The sequence below is a fragment of the Notamacropus eugenii genome, chromosome 6, assembly GCF_028372415.1.
Source record: "Notamacropus eugenii isolate mMacEug1 chromosome 6, mMacEug1.pri_v2, whole genome shotgun sequence".
Lineage (NCBI taxonomy): Eukaryota > Metazoa > Chordata > Mammalia > Diprotodontia > Macropodidae > Notamacropus > Notamacropus eugenii.
Window position 1 is genome coordinate 140,753,497 of NC_092877.1, and position 24,130 is coordinate 140,777,626.

Sequence of the window (24,130 nt, forward strand, 5' to 3'; positions counted from 1 at the left end):
GAACTCAGGGTTGGGGAGATCTCTGTCTTGTAACTGGGGAATTAAATGCATGTGGACACCATGGACAAATGTGCAGACATTCAGCTTACTAGGATCTACCCCTTCGATTTCTTAAAAAAAATATTTTCCTGCTTTGGGTCCAGGATGATTTTTATTTTTAATCATTTTTCAGCTTCTAAAAATAATGCTATTTTAAATTTATATAGTGTGGTAAAGTTGGTCAAGCACTTTTCTATACATTGATTCTTTGGAGTCCTTGCCAGACTCACAGAATTTTACTGTTCCAGTGACCATCTATTCCAACCTGTACCTGAAAAGAATCCCTTCGACAACGTCCTCAACAAGTGGCCATCCTCACAAACCTATGAGAGAGGCCCTATAGACATTATTAGTCCCATTATACAGAAGAGAAAACTGAGGCTCAAAGGTTTCAGCTGTGGGTCACAGAGGGAATCAAGTGTAAGACTGTCTGGCTTGATTGTTCTTGCCCATTTACAGCTCTTTTGAAAGTTCAAAGTTCCATAAAAAGAGCTGCTAAAGCAGCCTAATTTTCCTTTTTGTCACCCGAGAAATATACAGAGTAGACTAAGTGTGCAGGGCACCTCTTCCCTGGGTGCCATACAGCTAATGTAGTGAGAGATGGTGTCTCATGACTGAATTTCTGGAAAGAAGGCAAGCCAGCCAGTCTAGTCTCATCAGCAGAGACTTCTACCATTCATTTGAATGAATGAAGTTAGTTTCATCTAGTCACACTCAGAGGGAGACAGACAAACAGAGCCTAGGTTTCAAATCCTGATTTTCTTGGAAAACACAAAGATGAGAAAGACATTATCCTCCAGACCCAGATCTGAATGGATGGGTCTTGGAATGACACAGGACTGACTCACATGAGCAGACAGCAGGGAAAAGACTCCCAACATTGTGGGTGCAGAGGTCCTTGGCTTAACTAGTTTTACAAGCCTTCTTGCTGAGTTACTCCCCTATATTCCTTAGTGATCACTTGTTGACATGGGATGAGGAGAGGCAAGGTTACATGTCCCACACCAGACCTTAGCCACTGTGTATCTTTCTAACCTACTCTGGTGTTTGCGGAGGAGGGAGCTGGCAAAAGGTGAGAGCCTTTCTCAGCAGCTTCTCTCCCACTGGTGCCTGAGCATTCATAATTTCTCTGCTTTCCTAGCTCCCTCCCACTTGCATGATAGTTCCTTTTGTGGGGGATGGAAGTCTCACTTCTGCCAGCATACACCAGCTGTCACCTTCTCAGGTATCTCTGTGGGGGTGTAAAAGGAAGGACAGGAAATCTGTGATGCAGGATTGATAGTGGGAAGTTTAAAAACCTTTCAAGAGAAATCTTTTTGTTTATTATCATTTTTATTACTTAATTTTTATTTTATTATTTTGAAAAATAATTTTTATTATTTATTTTTATTATCTCTTGATCTTTGCAACAATGCTATGAGGTAAGCACCCTTATTATCTTTTTTTTTTAATAGCTGAAGAAACTGAAGATCTGAGACATGAGGTTGCATAGCTAATACGTGTCTGAAATGAGATTTGAATCTAGACTCATAGGTTCCCAAAGTAGGCCGCCTGGGGGGTACTGGAATGATCCAAGGGGGTGGTAATAGCCTCAGGTACAATTGGAGGATGTTGTATAAAAATAAAGGGGGTGGTGGAAGCACAAGGAAAGAAGAGAAGAGAAGAAAATTAAGGTTATAATGATTATATTTTTTTCTAAATAAACACACAAAGTGCAAGTTATAACTCGATCATTGGTCAAGTGCGCTGACAGGTCTTAACAAGCAAGTGTTGGCAGGTGAGCATGTGGTGCTTTGTCAGGAAGTCCAGCACTCGTCAGCAGGAATATGTGGGGGTAATGACTTGTTTACAATATGATACTATACAGTTATATGAGACAATATTGTGTCATCAAAATTTCAATGCAGGAAAAAACCCACAAATTTGTAATAAATTATTAAATTTAAGATGTATCATTGAAAATATTTTAATTTTTTTTGAAATGATGGAAATGAAAAACAAACATAAAAGGGTTTAAGAAAGCAGATTTCCAGGGGGGGTGCTGAGTAATTTTTTTAAAGCGTTGGTAGGCCAAATAAGTTTGAGAACCTCTGACATCTTTCTAAATCAAGTCCAGCACTCTATTCCCCACATCACACTGCCTCTCCGAAATCCTTTGATTTCTACGAATTTTAGTTTTTCATGAGAGGTAGGAGGACATGATGAAAAGAATATTGAACTAGGTATTAATAAATAAATTAATAAATGTGGGTTCTAGCTCTAGTTGCACAGCCTTGGACTTCCCCAAGGAAGCCCAGCTTCTTGGGGCCTCACTTTCTTCACTGACCAAACAATGAATAGCCATTTACCAAATGCCTCCTATATCCCAGACATTGTGGTAGGTGACAAAAGATGAGACAATCACTGCTGTTAAGTTGGGTTCACCTTGTATGGGGGAGAGAGTATGTATGTATGTATGTATATCTACACACATATATACATACTTATGTATACACACATGTATGTATAAGCATGTACAGATAACAATACAAATAAACACAAGGGACATAAAGGCAAGGTAATTAAAGAGGGAGGGTACTCTAAGCTGGGGACATGAGAAAAGGCTTCATATAGAAGCTGGCATTTGAGCTGGGTCCTGAAGAAAGTGAAGAAATGCCTTCCAAGTAGAGAAATGGCTGCTACAAAGGGATGGAGATGGGACATAAAGTGCTATGTGTGAGGCACAGAGGGAAGTCCAGCTTGACTGGACTGTAGAATGTGGGAAGAGAGCCAAGGAGAGTAATGTATAACGAAGCTAGCTCTGAGGATGAGAGCTAGGTTGTTAAGGGCATTAAATGCCAGAGATAGTAGGGTCCCACAGAGTTTATTGAGTAGGCAAGTGACACAGTCAGACCTACACTTAAGGAAAATACTTTGGTAGATGTGTGGTAGCGTGGAGAGATTTAAGGCTGGGAGACTATTTAGGAGGTCACTGCAATCGTTCAGGTGGGAGGTGATGTGAATGTGAGCTAGGGGGATGATTGCTGTGTCAAAGGGATGGATATGAGATGCTGTAAAGGTAGAAGTGGCAAAAATGTATAGCTGAATAGATATAGTGAGTAAAAAAGTCTTAGGACTAAATTGTATTTATATGTTTCTTGATATAATAGTAGACTTTTGAAGAGAAAAAACCTAATTGATTAACTAGCAAGATTGGAGATTATCCACACTTAGGACCTCCCAAAGCCAATTCTGTGTATTAGATGAGATACCTCTGAATGTGCATTACTGTACTTATGTTGGCATCTCAGATCCTCCATGGCAACTCAGGACCTCTGCAACTCATAGATAGAGCACTGGGCTTGGAGTCAGGAAGACCTGGGTTTGAATCTCTCTCTGATACCTGTGTGTTATATTAACCTATCTGAGACTAAGTTTCCTTATCTGAACAATGGGGATGAAAAGCAATATGGGCTAGAGGTCATGATATTGACCTTAGAGTCAGGAAGACCTAGGTTGAGTCTTACCTCTGATGCATACTTTCAGGTGACCATGGGAAAGAAGTCACTTTGCCTGTCAGTTCTTCTGTACAACTTTCTGAGACTATAAGCTATATTCAAGTGGCCTAACTGTACTAGTGAAAGGAGTTTCCACTCTTGGAGTTCCCTACCTTGGTGAATTATAGGTCTAGGAAAAAGTATGTATTATAATAATAACAAGTGTAGTGCTTCCCCTGTGGGATAGTGAAGCCCTTTATAGCATAAGGTAGATGTAAGATGTTATTATGATGTGGCTTCTCTGGTTCTCCCTCCCCAGGGTTCAGCAAATACATACCTGGCTATCAGTGTTAACAGAACCACCACAGGCTGTTAGGAGTTCTGACATGTCATAGTAGTTGTTGAATTCCCAGAGGCAGGCACCAAGATTAAGGTTGTGGTAAAAGCGGAGGGTCTGGGCAGACCTCAAAGAAGTGTTGTACTGGTAAGGTAATGTCTCGCTGATTATATCTGTGTTCTTGGTGTATTTGGTGATGAAACCATGCCTCGTCTGGATCTCACTGTAATCCAGGAGGTTGGAACACTTGTGATTGCCCACCCGAGTCCCATCAGGGCTCAGCGTCAGCTCAAAGTTGGACAGAGGTCGGGTGGAGATGACTGGCAGCATTCCTGAAACATGATACAACATGGTAAGCCTGGCAGCTTCAAATGAGAAAGCACATGGGGAGGGGGAGGGGGAATCAGGGTTTCAGGAGAGAGATGTTTTGAGTTAGGAAGGAATTAGGGAACCTGAGTTTGTGACTCTCAGTTTTGCCAGTTTCAGTCCTTTTTCTGTGAACTCTTTCTAACCCCATTTGGGGTTTTCTTAGCAAAGATACCAAAGTGGTTTGCCATTTCTTTCTACTCACTTGGTACAAAGCCCCTAAAAATTTATTCATCCTCCTGATGAATGGAAATTCTTGCCTGTAAAGTGCGGGGCTCTGCTACCCACTGGGATGGACCTTACCGTCCAGGTGAAGTATCCTCACAGTGAGCTTGATCAGGTTGGGGTAATCATGTTCCTCTGGCCCAGTATAGCGGATCCTGGCTGAGAAAGGTTCAGCTCCTACCATTCCAGGCATATGTGACTGACAGAGGCCTAGGGAAACATCAATTCATGAGAATGAAAAGGGGACTGGGCATTCTGGAAAGATGAAGACAGAAACTAATGCATGCAGATTTATTCAACCCACTGACTTCTCTCTACATTCCACTCCTGAGGATTCCTGGTTTAGTTTGAGAATTAGCTAGGCCTTCTATTTCTATTTAATTCTTGATCAAGCCATCATTCATTGGCACCTCTGCCAGAACAGATATTCAGGTAAAGGAGAAATATTATCCCTGTAGTTCTATTTCTAGCTGTGATGAAAGGTTGAGAGAGAGAGAAGAGTTGGAGGCTTTGTTTAAAATGAAAACTGGAGCTAATAATGGCTAGGCTAATTCTTTAATGCAGAATTGGTTCAATCAAGAGGGAACAGGAAAGACCAATTTGAATGGATTTGCTCTTATTTATTAGTAGCTTGATGCTTTGTACATGGTAGACATTTAAAGAAAGTTTGTTGGATAGAATTGGTATCTTTGGGCCACTTTGGCATTTTTCTGTTCTACCTTCTGAGGTGCTTCTATTGGCCACAAAGGAATCTGTTAACATAAAGGAAAAATTTGTGATGGGGAACCATAGACAAATACAATTACCTGTGCTCTGAAGTTCAGGCTAGAACATCAGAGTAGCTCTAAAAAGATGAAATTCAATAGAGATAAATGTAAAGGTAGGTTAAAAAAATCAGCTTCATCTCTCATAAAAGAGGCAAGCAAAAGACTCATTAGTGGAGGGATAAAGAGGGGAGGTGAGAGAAAAACATGAAGTCTACTCTCATCACATTCCACTAAAGGAAAGAATAAAATGCACACTCATTTTGGTAGGAAAACCTATCTCACAATACAGGAAAGTGGGGGATAAGGGGACAAGCAGGGTGGGGGGGATGATATAAGGGAGGGCATGGGGAGGAGAGTGCAATTCGAGGTCGACACTCATGGGGAGGGATAGGATCAAAAGAGAATAGAAGTAATGGGGGACAGGATAGGATGGAGGGAACTATAGTTAGTCCTATACAACACAACTATTATGGAAGTCATTTGCAAAACTACACAGATTTGGCCTATATTGAATTGCTTGCCTTCCAAAGGGAAGGGGTGGAGAGGGAGGGAGGTAAAGAAGTTGGAACTCAAAGTGTTAGGATCAACTGCCGAGTAATGTTCTTGCCACTAGGAAATAAGAAATACAGATAAAGGGGTATAGAAAGCTATCTGGCCCTACAGGACAAAAGAGAAGATGGAGACAAGGGCAGAGAGGGATGATAGAAGAGAGAGCAGATTGGTCATAGGGGCAATTAGAATGCTTGGTGTTTGGGGGGGGAGGGGAAAAAAGGGGAGAAAATTTGTAACCCAAAATTTTGTGAAAATGAATGTTAAAAGTTAAATAAATAAATTTAACTATAAAAAAAAATCAGCTTCACAGGTATAAGATGAAGGTAATATGGCTAGATAGCAGCTTGTCTGAAAAAGATCGGGGGTGGGGGGCTTAGTGCACAGCCAAGAACACTAGTGACTCCATGTTTAGCACAAAAGGTCATCCCTGTACATGTTACTCAATAACATCTTGAAGTTCCTTCCAGTCCTGTGGCTTCATGAAATCACCTCTATATTCTTGTATTCACACCCAGATAGCTATTCAAATGATTGATTAGGTTGTTTCAAAAAATAACCATGAGCTTCCATTCATCTAAAGTGATTGGAAAATGGGGGTGTTCTGTTTAATCAACAATTCTGGTAAAAATGTCCATCTATAAAAATGACCACACATAGGCTACCTATTTTCAAAGAAAGGTGACAGGCACAAGGTAATCTTTGACAATTTCGAGGGTACTTCAGGGTCTTGAAGATCTTACGGCCATCATGAAAATGAGTACATCAGAAGATATAGATGAACTGATATAGAGTGAAATAGACAGAACCAGAAGATTAATCAACAGTAGCACTACAACAATATATGCAAACAAAAAATTAAAAGAAGTTGAACTCTGAATAACTGCAATGACCAGTGACGGTCCTGGGGATGAGATGATGAAACATCCATTTTTCCTTTCAGTAGAGATGTAGGAGAATAAAAATGTGGAATACTGAGGGGGTGCAGCCAAGATGGTGGAGTAGAAGGATGGACCTGCACTAGTTCTGCCCCCATAACCCATAAAATACCTGTAAAAAATGACTCTAAACAAATTCTAGAGCAGCAGAAGTTACAAAACAACAGAAAGAAGGAGATTTCCAGCCCAAGACAATCTGGAATGCCAACAGGAAAGGTCTATCCCACTGAGCTTGGAGTGGAGCGCAGCCCAACCTGGGCTACATGGCAAGGACAGGACTGGAGCAGGCTTCAGGCACAGAATCATGGGCAGCAGTTGTGGTTCCCAGATTTCTCAATCTACAAACGCCAAAGGCAGCTTCAAAGGTCTGTAAGAAAGCTCTTTCACTTGGATGAGAAGGGAATGTGGTCTAGCCCTAGAACCTGGCCTCAGGGAGGCAGCAGCATCCACTTTGAGAGTCCTCAGCCTAAAGACCCTGGGGGAATCGAGTGGCTAATCTGGGTCTCAGTACTGAGTGGCAATCTTGGGGTGACTAGGAGTGCTGGTGGTGGAGCTGGTGGAGGCTCTGGAGAGGGAATCCTACTCTCAGATCCTGGGCAGAAAAGAGTGCTTGTCATTGCTCACAGAACAGAGCATAGGCCAGGAGAGTGTAAACTCCTTTTCCTTCATTGTGGCACCTTACAGAAACTGAGAACTTACAGGTCCCTAGAGTATACTCTCCACTTGATAAAGGACTTGAAAGTCAAGTAACTGGCTGGGAAAATGCTTAAAAAAGGAAAAAAAATAAGACTATAGAAGGTTACTTTCTTGGCAAAAAGGTATTTTCTCCCATCCTTTCAGATAAGGAAGAACAAAGTATACCATAAGAGGAAGACATAAAAGTCAAGGCTTCTACATCCCAAACCTCCAAAAAATATGCAATGGTTTCAGGTCATGCAAAAGGTCAAAAAGGAAAATCAAGTAGGAGAGGTGGAGGAAAAATTGGAAAGAGAAATGAGATTGATGCAAGAAAATCATGAAAAATGAGTCAATAGCTTGCAAAAGGATACCCCCAAAAATGATAAGAAAATAACACCTTTAAAAATAGACTAACCCAGGGGCAGAGCCAAGATGGCGGAGTAGACACACACACATACGCTAGCTCCGATCCCACTGCCCATAAAATATCTGTAAAAAAGAACTGCCAACAAATTCTGGAGCAGCAGAAGCCACAGAACGGAGCGGAGGAGATTTCTGTTCCAGACAGCCTGAAAACCTCGCGCAAAAGGTCCTTCGTGCTGCGGACCAGGAGCTGAGCCCAGCCCTGCCTTGGCCGCATGGCACTGAGAGGAGCAGATCTGAGTGGGCTTCGGGGATGGAATCTCCAGCGGCCGCGTGGGTTCCTCCACCTACAGGTGGTGAGGGTCAGTGAGAGGGTCTCTTTGGTGGGTCGAGGGGAGAGTGGGGTGCCCCTGTGGTTCGGGCCCCCTCTGGAGGCAGCAGCAGAGGCAGGAGCAGACCGGGGCTCCCCAGGCAGGCGGGGGCCCAGATCCATTGTTGAAGGTCTCTGCATAAACCCCCTGAGGGAACTGAGCCCATGAGGCGGTCCTGTCCCCACCTGAGCACCTGAACTTAATCTCACACTGAATAGCAGCCCCGCCTCTGCCCCAAGCCCTGAGGCTGGGAAGCAGCATTTGAATCTCAGACCCCAAGCGCTGGCTGGGCGGACCTGGAGGCGAAGTGGGTGTGAAGAGAATACTCAGAAGTCAAGTCACTGGCTGGGAAAATGCCCAGAAAAGGGAAAAAAAAAATAAAAATAGACTAACCCAAATGGCAAAAGAGGTCCAAAAACCCAATGAGGAGAAGAATGCAGAAAAGAGCCAAATGGAGAAGGAGGTTCAAAAGCTCACTGAAGAAAATTGTTCTTTCAAAATTAGAATGGAATAGATGGAAGCTAATGACTTTATGAGAAACTAAGAAATTACAAAAGAATGAAAAAATAGAAGACAATGTGAAATATCTCATTAGAAAAACAACTGACCTGGAAAATAGATCCAAGAGGGATAATTTAAAAATTATTGGTCTACCTGAAAATCATGATGAAACAAAGAGCCTAGATATCATCTTCCAAGAAATTATCAAGGAAAACTGCCCTGATATTCTAGAATCAGAGGGTAAAATAGGAATGGAAAGAATTCACTGATCACCTCCTGAAAGAGATCCCAAAAGGAAAACTCCTAGGAATATTGTAGCCAAATTCTAGAGTTCTCAGGTCAGGGAGAAAATATTACAAGCAGCCAGAAACAAACAATTCAAACATTGTGGAAATACAATCAAGCTAACACAGGATTTAGCAGCTTCTACACTAAGGGATTGAAGGGCTTGGAATATGATATTCCAGAGGTCAAAGGAGATAGGATTAAAATCAAGAATCACCTACCCAGCAAAATTGAGTATAATACTTGAGGGGAAAAAATGGAATCTCAGTGAAATAAAGGACTTCTAGGTATTCTTGTTGAAAAGACCAGAGCTGAATAGAAAATTTGACTTTCAAATACAAGAATCAAGAGAAACATGAAAAGGTAAACAGGAAAGAAAAGCCTTAAGGAACTCATTAACGTAGAACTGTTTACATTCCTATATGGAAAGATGTTATTTGTAACTCATGAGACCTTTTTCAGTATTAGGATAGTTAGAGGGAATTATACACACACACACACACACACACACACACATATGTATATATATGTAGGTGGGTATGGGTATATATGTATGTGCATATTATATATGTGTAGCTATGTACATGGGTGTATGTGTGAATGTATATATACATACATGTAGACAGAGGGCACATGGTGAACTGAATATGAAGGGATAATACCTAAAAAAATAAAATTTACTGTTGAATGGAATGTGCTAGGAGTAAGAGAAAGAGAGAGGTAGAATGTAGCAAATCACCTCACAAAAATGACGGAAGAAAGAACGTTTACAAGTTCTTGTAAGGGAGGAAAATGAAAAGAAATAATTGAGCTTTACTTTCACGGGATTTGGCTTAAGGAGGGAATAACACACACTCAATTGGATATGGATATCTATTTTACTCTGCAGGAAGGCAAGGTTAAGGGGATAGGAGAGGGAAGATAATAGAAGGCACATCAAATTGGGGAAAGGAATAATCAGAAGCAAACACTATTGTGGGAGGAAAGGTCAAGGGAGACAACAGAATAAATGAAGGGCAGGATAGGACAGAGAGAAATGTGGTTAGTCTTTTACAACATAACTATTATGGAAGTGCTTTGCATTGTTACACATGTATGACCTATATTGAATTGCTTGTTTTCTTAATGAAAGTGAGTGGGGAGGGAGGGAGAGAATATGAAACTCAAAGCTTTAAGAGTGAATGATAACAAATGTTTTGGTATGCAACTGGAAATTAAGCTATACAGGCAATGGAGTATAGAAATCTATTCTGCCCTACAGAAAAATAGAGAGAAAGGGAGATGGAAGAAGGGTGGGTAATAGAAGGGAGGACAGACTAGAGGAAGGGGTGGATGGGGTGCACACTGTCCTGGGGTGGGGGGAGGGGAGAGATGGGGAGAAAATTTTGAATTCAAATTCTTGTGGAAGTGAATGTTAAGTACTGAAAATAAATAAATTATATATATTAAAAAAAGAAAGTGGAATGTCTACACTGTATCAGCTGGTTTTGCTTAACTGGTTGTGCGCACTTTTTTCTTTTTTTATATAAGCCAAGCTTCAGTGGTGGAGGTAGAGAGAGATCCAAAAAATGATTATGATTTAAAAACAAACAAAAAAATAAAGTTATGGAGTGATACTGTAGATACAGAAGATGTGGGATTGGTTTGAATCTGTGTCTGTCCAATATTGCTTTGTATTTCCACAATACTTTAATTGTTTCTTTCTAGCTGCTTGCAATATTTTCTCCTTGACCTGAAAACTCTGGAATTTGGCCACAATGTTCCTAGGAATTTCTCTTTTTGGATCTCTTTCAGGCAGTGATCTGTGGATTCCTTGAATACTTATTTTGCCCTCTGGTTCTAGAATATCAGGGCAGTTTTCCTTGATAATTTCATGAAAGGTGATGTCTATGCACTTTTTTTGATCATGGCTTTCAGGTAGTCCCATAATTTTTAAATTGTCTCTCCTGGATCTATTTTCCAGGTCAGTTGTTTTTCCAATGAGATATTTCACATTATCTTCCATGTTTTCATTCTTTTGGTTTTGTTTTGTGATTTCTTGGTTTCTCATAAAGTCATTAACCTCCATCTGTTCCATTCTAATTTTGAAAGAACTATTTTCTTCAGTGAGCTTTTGAACCTCCTTTTCCATTTGTCTAATCTGCTTTTGAAAGCATTCTTCTCCTCATTGGCTTTTTGAACCTCCTTTGCCAATTGAGTTAGCCTATTTTTCAAGGTGTTATTTTCTTCAGCATTTTTTGGGTCTCCTTTAGCAAGGTGTTGACCTGCTTTTCATGCTTTTCTTGCATGTCTCTCATTTCTCTTCCCAGTTTTTCCTCCACCTCTCTAACTTGATTTTCAAAATCCTTTTTGAGCTCTTCCATGGCCTGAGCCCATGGAATATTTATTCTGGATGTTTGGGATACAGAAGCCTTGATTTCTATGTCTTTCCCTGATGGTAAGCATTGTTCTTCCTCATCAGAAAGGAAGGGAGGAGATACCTGTTCACCAAGAAAGTAACCTTCTATGGTCTTACTTTTTTTCCCCCTTTTCTGGGCATTTTCCCAGCCAGTTACTTGACTTCTGAGCGTCCTTTCCACACCCACCTTGCGTCCAGATCCGCCCAGCCAGCGCTTGGGGTCTGAGATTCAAATGCTGCTTCCCAGCCTTAGGGCTTCAGCAGGGGCGGGTCTGCTATTCAGTGTGACATTAAGTTTAGGTGCTCAGGTGGGGTCAGGGTGGCCACACGGGGGCTCTGTTCCCTCAGGGGGTTTATGCAGAGACCTTCAACAATGGATCCGGGCTTCTGCCTGCTTTGGAAGCCCCAGTCTGCTGCTGCCTCAGCTGCTGCCTCCCAAGGGGGCCCAAGTCATGGGGACACCCCGCTCCCCTCTCAGTGAGCCAAGAAGACTCTTTCACTGACCTTTGTGCCTGTGGGTAGAGGGACCTGCACGGCTGCTGGAGATTCTGTCCCTGAAGCCCTTCTTGGATCTACTCCCCTTGGTGCCATGCAGCCAAGGCAGGGCTGGGCTCTGCTCCAGTCTGGTGCACAACGGACCTTTCGGGTCAGTTTTTCAGGTCTCTCTGGAACAGAAATCTCCTCTGCTCCGTTGTTCTGTGGCTTCCCCAATATTGCTTTGGTGAATAAATCCCTGACACCTTCTTTATTAGTTTATTAGAGGCAGGATGGACAAATGCACAAAACCAAAAATCTGACTTATTGGACCTTTTTCTGTATGCTTGATAAATAGGAGGTTATGATATCTCCTACATGTAGAATCTATTTGACACATACAAGATCTCAGAGAGTTCGAGGATTATAACCTTTATAATTCCCTCTTCTTAATATGGAGCCCTGGGATTTCCTACTGCATCACAGAAATAATCTTTAGGATCTTACCACTCACCATCTTCTTTGCTGACAGTGATGACCGAACTCAGAAGCTCCAGCCCCACTTTGCCACCTGTACTAACAGCGCGTGCGGCACACTGTACCCTTGACCCAGCTTGGAAGTAGATGGAGTCAAGGGTAATCGACTTGGTGTCTGTGAAGAAAGTGTTGGCATTTATTTCTTGCATGGGACTGGTGACTCCATTACTGCTGGCTGGAGCACCAATCAGCCACCGATACAGAGTCAGGGTGTCATTAATATTTTCTGCTGTGCAAATGGATCCTGTCTTTTCATAGTCTGAATATTTGGAGTTGCATGCCTAGAATGAGAAAGAAAAAGAATGGGAAAGAGAGAAGCAGTATCTTCTGAATTTATATATTATTTGCATACTCATTCCTTTATAAACTAGAACTTATTGGCAAGTTTGAGGCATATAGAGAAAAAAAATCAACAACAGATAGTCCCTATTTTCTTTTTGTTTTTTTTAAAAGTTTATTTATTTTTAGTTTCCAACATTTACTTCAACAGATTTTAAATTTTTCCCCCTCCCTCCCCAAGACAGCCTGCAATCTGATAGAGGATTAGTCCTTGTTCTCGAGGAGGGGCAACTAGGTGATGCAGTGGATAGAGTGCTAGGTCTGGAGTCAGGAAGAATTCTCTTCCTGAGTTCAATCCATAGTCAGACACTTACTAGCTGTGTGACCCTAGGCAAGTCATATAACCCTGTTTGCCTCAGTTTCCTCATCTGTAAAATGAGCTGGAGAAGGAAGTAGCCAACCACTCCAATATCTTTGCCATTCAGATACAAATGAAACTAGATTATGAGATTATATTCTATTGGAGGAAAAATAAATGAAAAAACAATATAAAATTAATACTAAGTAATTGGGGTGGGGTAGGCATTAGGGAAGGCCTCATAGGTAATAATATTTGAGATTAGTATATATGTGCATATAACATAAGCTATTCTATATTACAGACATTCAAAAATATCAAGTCACTAAAGCAATATAGAATTCTAACAGAGGCACTAGAGTAAGCGTATAAACTAGCCAATAAATGAAAGGCTTGAAATTAACTAGGACAGGCCTAATGGAAATCAGGTTATGGGTGAGTAGGAGTTTTAATAAAACTGCAAATGCAATGGGTAACTTTTTCTTTAAGCAATGGATGCTTAGCCTATTGCAATGGCATCCTAAGTGTCCCTTCCCCTTCTGATCCAGCTCCTGCCCTGCTGCCAAAATTTTATTCTTCAAGTGCAAGTCTGACCATGTCACTTCCCTATTCAATAAACTCCAGTGGCTCCGTATCGCCTCCAGGATCAAACAAACACTCCTCTGTTTGGCTTTTAAAACCCTGTACGACTTGGCCACATCCTAGGTTTCTAGGGCTTATTATGTCTTATTAGACATTCCTCACTCTAAGGCCTGGCCAAGCTGTCCTTCTCTCTATTTCTCACAGGGTCGTTGTATCTCTGTCTCCATCCCTTTGCGTTGCCCAGTTCCCATGCTTGGAATGTGCCTTCTTTGCCTCTGCCTCAGATTCCTTCTCTTCCTTTAAAATAGCTTAAAGAAGGCAAATCAACAAGCAATTAAAAAGTGCCCACCATGCACCAGGCATTGGGGATACAAAGGCAAAAACAATAACAAACCAGCCTCTGCTTTTAGATCTCAGTAGGAAACCTTGCCCGATTCCCTCAAATGCCCTCTTTCCCTTATTACCTTTGCATTTAGCCTTCTTATACTTAATTTATATTTATTTAAGTTTTTATATTTAATTATATTTACTAACTTATTATCTATACTCATTTCTTATATTTAATTATATTTACTGCATAAATTTATGCATGTATATGCCACCTTCCCAATAGAGTGTAAGCCTTGAGAGTGGGATCTTTTTTCATACTTTGTATTTGTATCTCAAGTGCCCACTTCAGGGCCTGGCACATAGTAAGGCATGTAATAAATGCTGGCCTGTTTAACTGATTGGTGCTTGCTGCTCTCAGTTACGTCACATCTCCAACACTGATCAGTATGGGAAGCAAAATTAATAATAATTAATAATAATAATTATGATAGCTGACATTTGCAAAGCACTGCGTATTACTAATCCCATTGGGGTGGACCAACAGATTTTTTAGCCTGGAGCAGGGCTCAGGGTAACAGATCCTACCGTCACACACACAACAGGGTAGCCAGCTGGGGGACTAGGTTTCTCTTTGGCAGCAGATGTGTCACCGTACACAAGGAGTGAGACCACTTGGGGAATGGCTGGAAAGGTGACATCTGCAATGCTGTCTGCTTCTTCAATGTACATGATGGCTTTATTCATCTGAAATATAGGATAAGAAAGACTGTTAAAGGAAAGGGAGCAGAGCTGACAAAACTAGGATCACAGGAAAGATTTTCCTTAGTGTTTCATTCTCATTCTCCATTGCGCATCTACCTGTTTTGTTGGCATACATTGATCTGAGTGGGCTATGTGGGGCCGCGCTTGGTGATGCCAAGTGTTTGATGCTCATCAAAGAGTCTCCATGCCCAGGATCTCATCAGTCATCAGTATATACCATTTATTTCTTCTTGCTTATCAGAGATGGGTGCAAGAAAACCACCCAAAGGTGACCATCAGTGGGACTTTAATTTTCAATGCCCTCCAGTCAGGAGAGAACCAGAGGACTGTGAAGTTTCTCCCAGAAATTATCTTTATTAACTTCTCTCTAGAAAAAGATCATGCCTAAAGCACCTATGATAAATAAACTCTTTTCTTTGCTCTACTGATGTTCATGGATATTAATTCTACAAGCTCCCTCAGTCACCTGTCTGAGTGATTAATAATACTTTTGGTAAAGAATTCTGGTTATGGATGTGGAGTTGTCCTATGGAACAGTGATTGGCACATAGTAAACACTGAATAAATGGTTGTTGATTAATTGATTGATGGACCAGGATTAGACTCGTTCTGCTTGGCCCCATTGTCAGAACTGAGAGTAAAGAGTGGAAGTGACAAAGAGGCTAATTTAGATTTAATAGAAGAAGAAAATTTCTAAGAAGGAGAAATGGTTCTCAAAAGGGCATTGGGCCATCTTACGGGGAAGTAGGTTTCTCTACACTGATGTGCAGAATGAGTTTATTTTTGGAAATGACCAATGTTTTCCTTTTCCTTCTCCCTCTGTATCTCTGCCTCTCTATTTCTGCCTCTGCCTCTTTCTTTCTCTTCTCGTTTCTTTCCTTCATCCTTCCTTTGTTCATTCATTTATTTCTTCCTTCCTCCCTGGCTTCCTTTTTCCTTCCCTCCTGCATCTATGGGGCAGCTAAGTGACCGAATGGATAGAGCACCTGGTCTAGAGTCAGGAAGATCTAAGTTCAAATCTGGCCTCAGACACTTACTAGCTATGTGAACCATCACCCTGTTTGCCTTAGTTTACTCATCTGTCAAATGAACTAGAGAAGGAAATGGCAAACCACTCTATTATCTTTGCCAAGAAAACCCCAAAGGAGGTCATGAAAACTCAGACACAGCAATATTAACTGCTGGATTCACATTCATTTCCTTCTTCTAGTCTGTATAAAAGGGCCTGACCCAATAGGTCCACCCCTCTTGTAGAGGATCAAGTGTGCTAAGGTCCCTTTGATTCTGTGATTCTCTGAAGAACACAGAGGATGAGCTGTTACACTCAGAGTTTTTATTCCTCATATAAGTAAAATTTCTCCTTAGATATTTTACGTATATCTGCAGACTATGCTGAAACTTAGGATAAAAGCAGACTCCATTTTATCCCAAAACATTGATGAATGATATTATCTTAACTGGAATTCAGGTTAGTAGAGTGGTCAATCAACCAACCCATCAAGCAACCAATCAGAATCATTTTAATAAATGTACCAGGCATTGTGCTAAGGTTACAAAGGAAGGCAAAAATAATCTTTTACCTTCAAGGAGATTATATTCCAATAGGAGGGACAAGGTTTATAGAAATAGGTATATAAAGATACAGAGAAGATAGAAGGTAATCTTTTTTTTCTTGGATCTCTGATGAAAGATAATCTTAAAGAGGAAGACTAGCAGCTGGGAGTACCAGGAAATGCTTCCTGTAAAAGGTGGCCTTTGGATTGAGTTTGGAAGGAAGACAGGGCAGCTAAGGTGTAGAAGTGAGGAGAGAGTATTCTAGAGGTGGGAGACAGCGTAGCTAGTGCAAAAGTATGTGTGAGGAATAGTATGTAGGCTAGTTCATGGCTGAACCAGAGAGTATGTGAGAGTGAAGTATTAGACTAGAATGATAGGCAGGAAATGAGGTTGTAAATGCTTTTTTTTTTTTTTTTTTATAGTTTTTATTGACTAGAGGCAATAGGGAGCTATTGATTTTTCTAAACCAAGCTATCCATCACCTCTATCTCCTTACCACCTAAAACTTGGACTCTTTGTGTGGAACCACCATAGGCTCTGATTGGTGAGACTTCATTTCATTTTTGCCTAGGTGAGTTTTCCATGTCACTTTCAGGTCATCCCCCTCCCCCTTCCCAGCTCCCCTTTTTGTGTTGTTTTTCCTCAGAACGCAAATCTCATGAAGGTAAGATCTGTTTTGTTGATTTGTTGTATCCTTATCAATTAAAACATCCTGAGAGCTTGATAAATGCTATCTAACTAATTGATTACAGGGGACAGTGATATGAGCAGATCTATGCTTTGGGAAAATCACTTTGGCAGCTGAGTGGAACATGGATTGGAGGGAGGAGAGACTTTAGGTGGTGATATCTCCAATTAGAAAGTTGTTGGTAACAGCTGATGGGGAAGGGCCAGAACGAGCGTGGTAGCTGTGCACTTTGAGAGAAGGGATGCAACAGTAGAGATTTTGTGGTGGTAGAAATGGCAAAATTTGATAGCTGATTGGATGTCTGGGATGAGTGAGAGTGAGGAGTTTAAGATGACATCAAAGCTGTGAACCTCAGTTGTCCTGTCTACTATATAGGGATCCCATCTTTTCAAAGAATTAAAAGACAACCATATAGACATATGCATACATATGTGTATGTATATATATTCGACAGTAAAATTTTCCTAGATACAATGTACTCAGTATAATTGTTTTCCCACAGTCCTAAAGACGTTATAATGGCAATAATTAAGGCATGAGCTGCTGTTTCTCTTATAGGATGCAGAGATGAATGGATCAGTTTGATTGGTTTGGGGGAAACCAGCAGTTGAAAAATGCCTCAGTGCCTTTAATGACCAAAGGATTTGTGTGATTTGCCAAACTAGAGTTTTAGAAGGTATCTTTGGTCGGCAAATTGCAATAACCTGTATCTCTGCCACCATATTTTCATCTGGTTTCAGGTGAACTGTCAATGCTTCTCTCATTTCCCTCACTCCATCATATAAGACTTCAATTTCTACAAAGTGTTCAGTTTCTCCTTCCTTGAATTCAATATCTGAAAGGGAGAACAAGAGGAAAACACAATTAATCTCTATCCCAAGCTCCCTCTGCCTTCCAATAAGCCTGGTCTATTCATAACATATAGGAATTGATTTAAAACATTTGGGAAACTGAGGCACAGAAAGGTGAAGCAGTCTGTTGAGTTCATACAGTCAGGTAATAGTAGACTTGGGACTAAAATTCCCAGACCAGACCCAATACTAATTCCAGTTCCATTGAAGGTCTAATTATTTTATCCTTTTTTTCCCTTGAAATTCATTGCTACTTAGCAGTGGTGGAGAGACTAAGGGGCAGTGACAGGAATCAGGCATGAAGTGGGGTACATAAGTTATCTGCCTGATGCCTTTGAAAGGGCGGTGAGCTGTAAATCAGAACATCTGGGCTTCAGTCTTGGTTCTGACATTCACTGACTGTGAAATTTACCCATCTGTCAAAAGAGGGATAGAGAGGCAGAATGGCATAAAGAATGAACCCAACCTCTGAATGAGGAAGCCTTTTATTCAAATTCACCCTCCAAAACTTTCTGCTTCAGTTTCCTCATGGGAATAATAAGAGCACCTACCTAAGGGTCCTCCTGAGGATAAAATGAGATCATATTTGTAGTCTGTTTTGCAAACCTTAAAGCGCTGTATAAATGTTGTTGTTAATACTTGTATTATCATTTCTAGCTCTGTAACCTTGGGCAAGTCACTTAACTGCTCAGAGCCTCAGGTGCCTCTGTCATTACTATAATAAGCTTCTGAGCAGGTGCCGATTTGCATTGGTAGAAGGTGAGAGTTTCCTCACTTGGGAGTTCGCTATACCACTGAACGCATAGATAGAATTAAAAAAATCAAAGCAGGAGGGCACTTGTGTTACCTATCTCATAGTGTTGTTGTAAGCCTTAAAGTATTCTAGAATGTGAGTCATGGTTGCCAGTTCTAGGGCCGACATTCGCTGTATAAAATGAAATCTTGACCTGACTTGTAGAATTGATTTAATGAAACATCTTGTTTTCTGAAAACTTGTTTGACCTCTTGGGCTCGGTTTTCCCATTGATAAGACAAAGAGGTTGACCTAGATGACCTTTAAGGTCCTTTATGTCTTTAAGTCTTTGATCTTGTTATGAACATTATTACTATACTTTTATAATTTATCATTAATGATAAATTAATATAATTAGATTATGTATCATATTACATATCATTATATTGTGTATTCATTATCATTATATTATTATATGCCATTTATCATTAATGACAATTTAATTAATATCATTACATTACTTTATGTTTTATATACTTTATGTTATATTATGTTATGTTGTATAAATAAAAATATATACATATATACTTTATGTTACATATATGTTATGGTATCATTCTTCTTCTTAAAGAAATTCAAGCAATCAAAAGGGCAGAGGTGAGGAGAGGTATACCAGTTGTGAGGAGAGCCAGAGTAAAGACTTGGGGAAGGAGAAGGACTGTCCTTGTGTGGGGAATCACAGAGTAGGCCAGTGTAGCTGAACCTTTGAGGGAATGGAGGAGGGGACTGATTTCAATTCATCCTTGTATTATTAATGCCTCAAGCATGCCTTGTGAGAATGTTTGACTTGTTTTCTGACCTTTTGACACAGGGTTGTAGTCTTCTCCGGAGGTTGCTGAGCCATCCTTTGTGTGCGTCCTCACCACTGACACTTTGGAGGTGTCTCCTAGGCGCACCACTGGAATTCTTAGCACAGCAGTATCCCCAGGGTGCTGAGGCTCCTGGACACTGTACTTGCCTTTGGAGAACTTGATCACTGGCTCTGGAAAGGCAGTGACAAGACAATTAATCCCCACTTGTAGAGGCTCACCTTAGAGCATGAAGTTGATCCAAAACTTAGGCACCAGAAATGCAAAGAGGATATAAAAATCTGTCTTTTAATTCCTATCATAGCTTTTAAGTCTAGGAATTTTGCAAAGTACTTGCAGATATTTTTCATCCGATTCAAGGCTGCCAATTTCTAACTCTTGAATTAGCTTCTGGGTAGAGTTAAGGGACTTCATTTTCTTGATGAATGCAGTACATTTGGGAAAGGTTACCATGATGACTGCTCCCCTCCTGGTTGTAAGTGATAGCCCTTATGTTATCAGATCATTCTATGGCTTCTACAGTAGTAGTACGTTGATTTTAGGAAGTAGGTGTCTCATAACCAGGCTAGCCTATTTCAAGTAATCTCACTGAATATAGTGTGATTGCTATAGATTACTCCATGGCAACTGTGACAAAGTCATCCGATTGTCATTGGTAAATGGATCTGTGTATTTGATTTCACTTGATTTATTCAACTTCAAACATCATTGAGGTCCTCTTCCACATAAATTAGCTTGCGAAGTATAGTTGGGAGACATTTCAGTGTGAAAATCTGTAGAAATCCTTGCTCCCTTGAATGAACTGAAATAATTTTCTCAACAAAAATGGAAAGGATGTCCATTTGTGATTATATTTTTTGGATTTAGGAAAACCTCTGACCAAATACTTACAACTTGGTAGCACTCTAATGTCTGGGGCTGATAACGATTAAATTCATGATCTACAAAAGTAGTAAGAGGCTAAAAACTCACTGTCTTCCTCATTCTTGATCCTGATAATCATCTCTTTTTGCTCTCCAACTGAGGCACCAAAGGCAGAACTGCTTTTTGGGGAGCCAAGTATAAGCCTGAATTCTTCATCTTCTTCATAAATGGAATCATCCTCTAAGGTCACCACACAGGTCTTCTCTGTCTCTCCTGCACAAAGCCAAAAGAGGAGACAGCTACATGAAATGCCATCAAAGGTATACAACATAAGTAATTGAGCACTACTCAAGATAACATGTTAATAAATTTGGAGCACTTTGAAAAATCTGACTACCTTAGTGATTTCATCAGCTTGTGGGTACATTTTTAAACAGTTGTTCAAGTAACTTCTTCAATGTAATAAAAACTAGCATTTATAGAGAGCTTTAACGTTTTCAAAACAAATGTAAACTCATGATGCTTACAACAACTCCAGCAGGCTGGTGCTCTTATTATCCCCATTTTACAGGTGAGGAAACTGAGGCAAAGAGCAGTTCAGTCACTTTCTCAGAGTCACACAACTAAGTGAGTGTCTGCAGCAGGATTCAAGCTCAGGTCTTTCTGACTCCAAGTCTTGGGCTCTGTCCACTATGCTACCTAGTCTCAGGCTGGGCTACCACCTGTCTCAAAATGGCAGTGATGTAAGGGACCTTGGACACAAGGTTGTCAATTCAGTTGACCATGGCAAGCAGTGTAAGACCTTCTTAGTGGGGTGGACTTACTAAGTAGCCTGAAAGGCCTGGTTTTGAGTTCTGGTTCAGCCAATTGTTAGCCTGGGTAAATCAATAACATGCCTGGGCCTTACTTTCCTCATTTATAGAATGAGATTGTTGGACCATGAGTTGTAATGCTTTATTAAAATTTAGTATGATTACATCCCTATAGATGCTCTGGTTGATTTGGCAATCACTGCTGCAGGGCATGGGGGCTCAATCCATGATTCTGCCTTTCTAACACCATGACCACATCATGATCATCAAGAACAATGCTGAAAATCTGTGTGTGTGTTTGTCCTTCATTGCCGAAGAAGACCATGCCATCAGAGAAATAATGACATGACTTGCACTTGACTTTGTTTTTGAGTGAGGGAGGGCTGTGCAGGTCACCAGCCTCACTTCTCCTCCAGAGCCAGCTGAATCCAGTGACCAGGTATTCATCAGGATGACTGGAGATGACCCAGGATGAGGCAATTGGGGTTAAGTGACTTGCCCAAGGTCACACAGCTAGTGAGTGTCAGGTGTCTGAGGTGAGATTTGACCTTCCCCATCATTGAATATAAAATGTCAGAGATAGAAGGGACCATAGGAATCATTCTCTTTGATCTCTCGTTTTCCCTCATTTCAACCCACCAGCTGCCAAAATCTACACAGATATGTGGAAGGGATATTCTCAAAAAGCAAGTCTGACTGCGTTCCCCTCCCTACTCCGTAAACTTCAGTGACTCTTTATTATCTCCTCTTTTTGGAATTTAAAACTTTTACTGAACCAGCCCCTTTCAGCCTTTACAGTCTTCTTGATTTTGACTCTGCATTCTAGGATTCAGACATATTGGCCTACTTACTTTTCGTTTTTCCCTAGGCATGGAATGCTATCCCTCTCAATCTCTTTCTCTTAGAATCTGGGGTTTCCTTTTAGACTCAGCTTAAGCAGTACTTTTGCCTTTCTTAGTACTCCCAGATGCTAGTCATTACTTCTCAGGTGACTTTCCATCTACTCTGCATTTATTTTGCATATTCTAATTTATTTATGTTCTCTCCTCTATTAGAATGTAATCTCCTTGAGGTCAAGGGCTATTCTTGCTTTTTCTTTGTGGTCCCAACACTCAGCACAATTCCTGGTACATAGTAATTGCTTAATAAATACATGCTTTTTGAGTGACTGATCTTTATCTAATCTTTTTGTTTTTTTTTTTTGTTTTATAATACAGAATTGTGTTTTTTGGGGAGCTTATAAGTATATAAGTATAGTAGTATGAGTATTTAACATAGATAAGTAAATGTGCATTTACCGGTGATAAATGCTCAAAATTGTTTTACTGAGAGAGATACACAATTAAAAAAGTTTGGAGACCACCTTTATAGATTAGCTTCCAACAACATTTATATATTTGTGCATATGAAAGATATTAAAACCTACATTTATATATAATTTATGTACTGATTATACAGAATATTTATTATGAGGATAATTTTATTTATTATTTATAATTAATACGTAGATTATACATGTGCATTTGGACAGCTAGGTGGCACAGTGGATAGAGTGTCAGACTTGAATTCAGGAAGACTCCTCTTTGTGAGTTCAAACCTGGCCTTAGACACTTGGTGCTGTGTGACTTTGGGCAAATCACTTAACCCTGTTAGCCTCAGATTCTTCATCTACAAAATGAGCTAGAGAAGGAAATGACAAACTGTTCTAATACCTTTGCCAAGAAGATCCCAGATAGGGTCCTGAAGAGTTGGACATGACTGAAACAACTGAATGACAACAATATGTACATTTATACATGCATGCATGCACATGTTTATATGTACATGCACATACACACATATACATATGTATATGTGTGTATGTCTATACATATGTCTATATCTATATAAATATCCATATCTATCTGTCTATCTATCTATCTATCTGTCTGTCTGTTTGTCTATCTATCCTCCTCTTCCCCCTTACTTTGATATTCAATATTCAATACCTTAGTATTGAGCAGCTACTCTGTGCTACCTCGGAGATCCAAGTGAACCCAGAGTTCTTACCTGGAAGAAAACTGACAGTGGAGTCATCTGTGTTGGGCCTTTCCTTGTAGTCAGCAGTCACCTGTGCAGAGCCCTGGCGAGTGTAGCAGCACACTGTGGAGCTGTGGCTAACGTCTCCATTTCGGTAGATCATGGCTCTGACTTGCCCATCTCTTTCATTTCCCAAGTAGAATGACTTCTTGAATTGGACCTTGGGTACTGGAAGAGAACATCCCAAACCTTTTTATTCAGAGGCTACACAGTGGGATGGTTGATCTCCTACCACCAGTCTTTTCAAGTCACTAAGAAAACTTCAATATTTCATGAGTTTCTCATGCCTTAAAAATGTAAGAATGTCAGTAGAACGTAAGCACTTGGAAGGCAGGTACGTTTTTATTTCTGGCTTTGTTTCTGGTACCTCACACTGTCTGGCACACAATAGAGACAATAAATATTTGTCTAAATGAAACAATCTTGTGAAGCAACATTAAAATAAATGAATTCTATTGTCTCCCTGTCATCCCCGGTACAGGGAGAAAGGGCAGAATTTGGAGTCAGAGGATCTGACTTCAAATCTAGCTCTGCTATTTGACATCTGTGTGAATTTGGGAGAATCATTCAATCCCTCTGGGCTTCATCTATTCTAAAATAATATAATACACATACATATAGATATATATGTGTATCTATACATGTGCAAATAAAGATATATGTGTATCTATACATGTGTAAATAAAGATATATGTGTATCTATACATATTTGTATAAAGATACATATGTGTATATATGTATATATGTATATGCACACATATACATATATACATACATACACACACATATATACATACATATATATATATATATGTATATATATATATATATATATATATATATATATATATATAATCTGATAATAAAGTTCCTTGTGTTTGAAATGCACTCCCTCCACCTACCACCCCTTGGAAGTCCCAGCTTCTTTTCGGTTCCAGGTCGAATACTGCCTCATTTCCTCATAGCCTCTCCCTCAGAATCTAGTACCTCCTTCCCCAAATTACCTTGGGTTTACTTTGTTTACATATTATACTTAACTATCCATGTCCATGTTGTTTCTTCCAA

The 24,130-nt window shown here is 40.2% G+C and overlaps 1 protein-coding gene across 1 annotated transcript in view; it reads right to left on the bottom strand.

Annotated features, from left to right (window-relative positions):
• Positions 1-24,130, bottom strand: part of FREM3 (FRAS1 related extracellular matrix 3) — a 140,794-nt gene that overhangs the window by 13,343 nt on the left and 103,321 nt on the right. Inside the window, exons 9-16 of the mRNA XM_072621145.1 lie at positions 23,036-23,233; positions 20,283-20,447; positions 19,301-19,483; positions 17,562-17,692; positions 14,439-14,597; positions 12,282-12,585; positions 4,522-4,653; positions 3,853-4,184 (exon numbers count right to left, since the gene is read on the bottom strand). Coding sequence (XP_072477246.1) covers positions 3,853-4,184; positions 4,522-4,653; positions 12,282-12,585; positions 14,439-14,597; positions 17,562-17,692; positions 19,301-19,483; positions 20,283-20,447; positions 23,036-23,233 — 1,604 coding nt within the window. The remainder of the gene's footprint in view (positions 1-3,852; positions 4,185-4,521; positions 4,654-12,281; positions 12,586-14,438; positions 14,598-17,561; positions 17,693-19,300; positions 19,484-20,282; positions 20,448-23,035; positions 23,234-24,130) is intronic.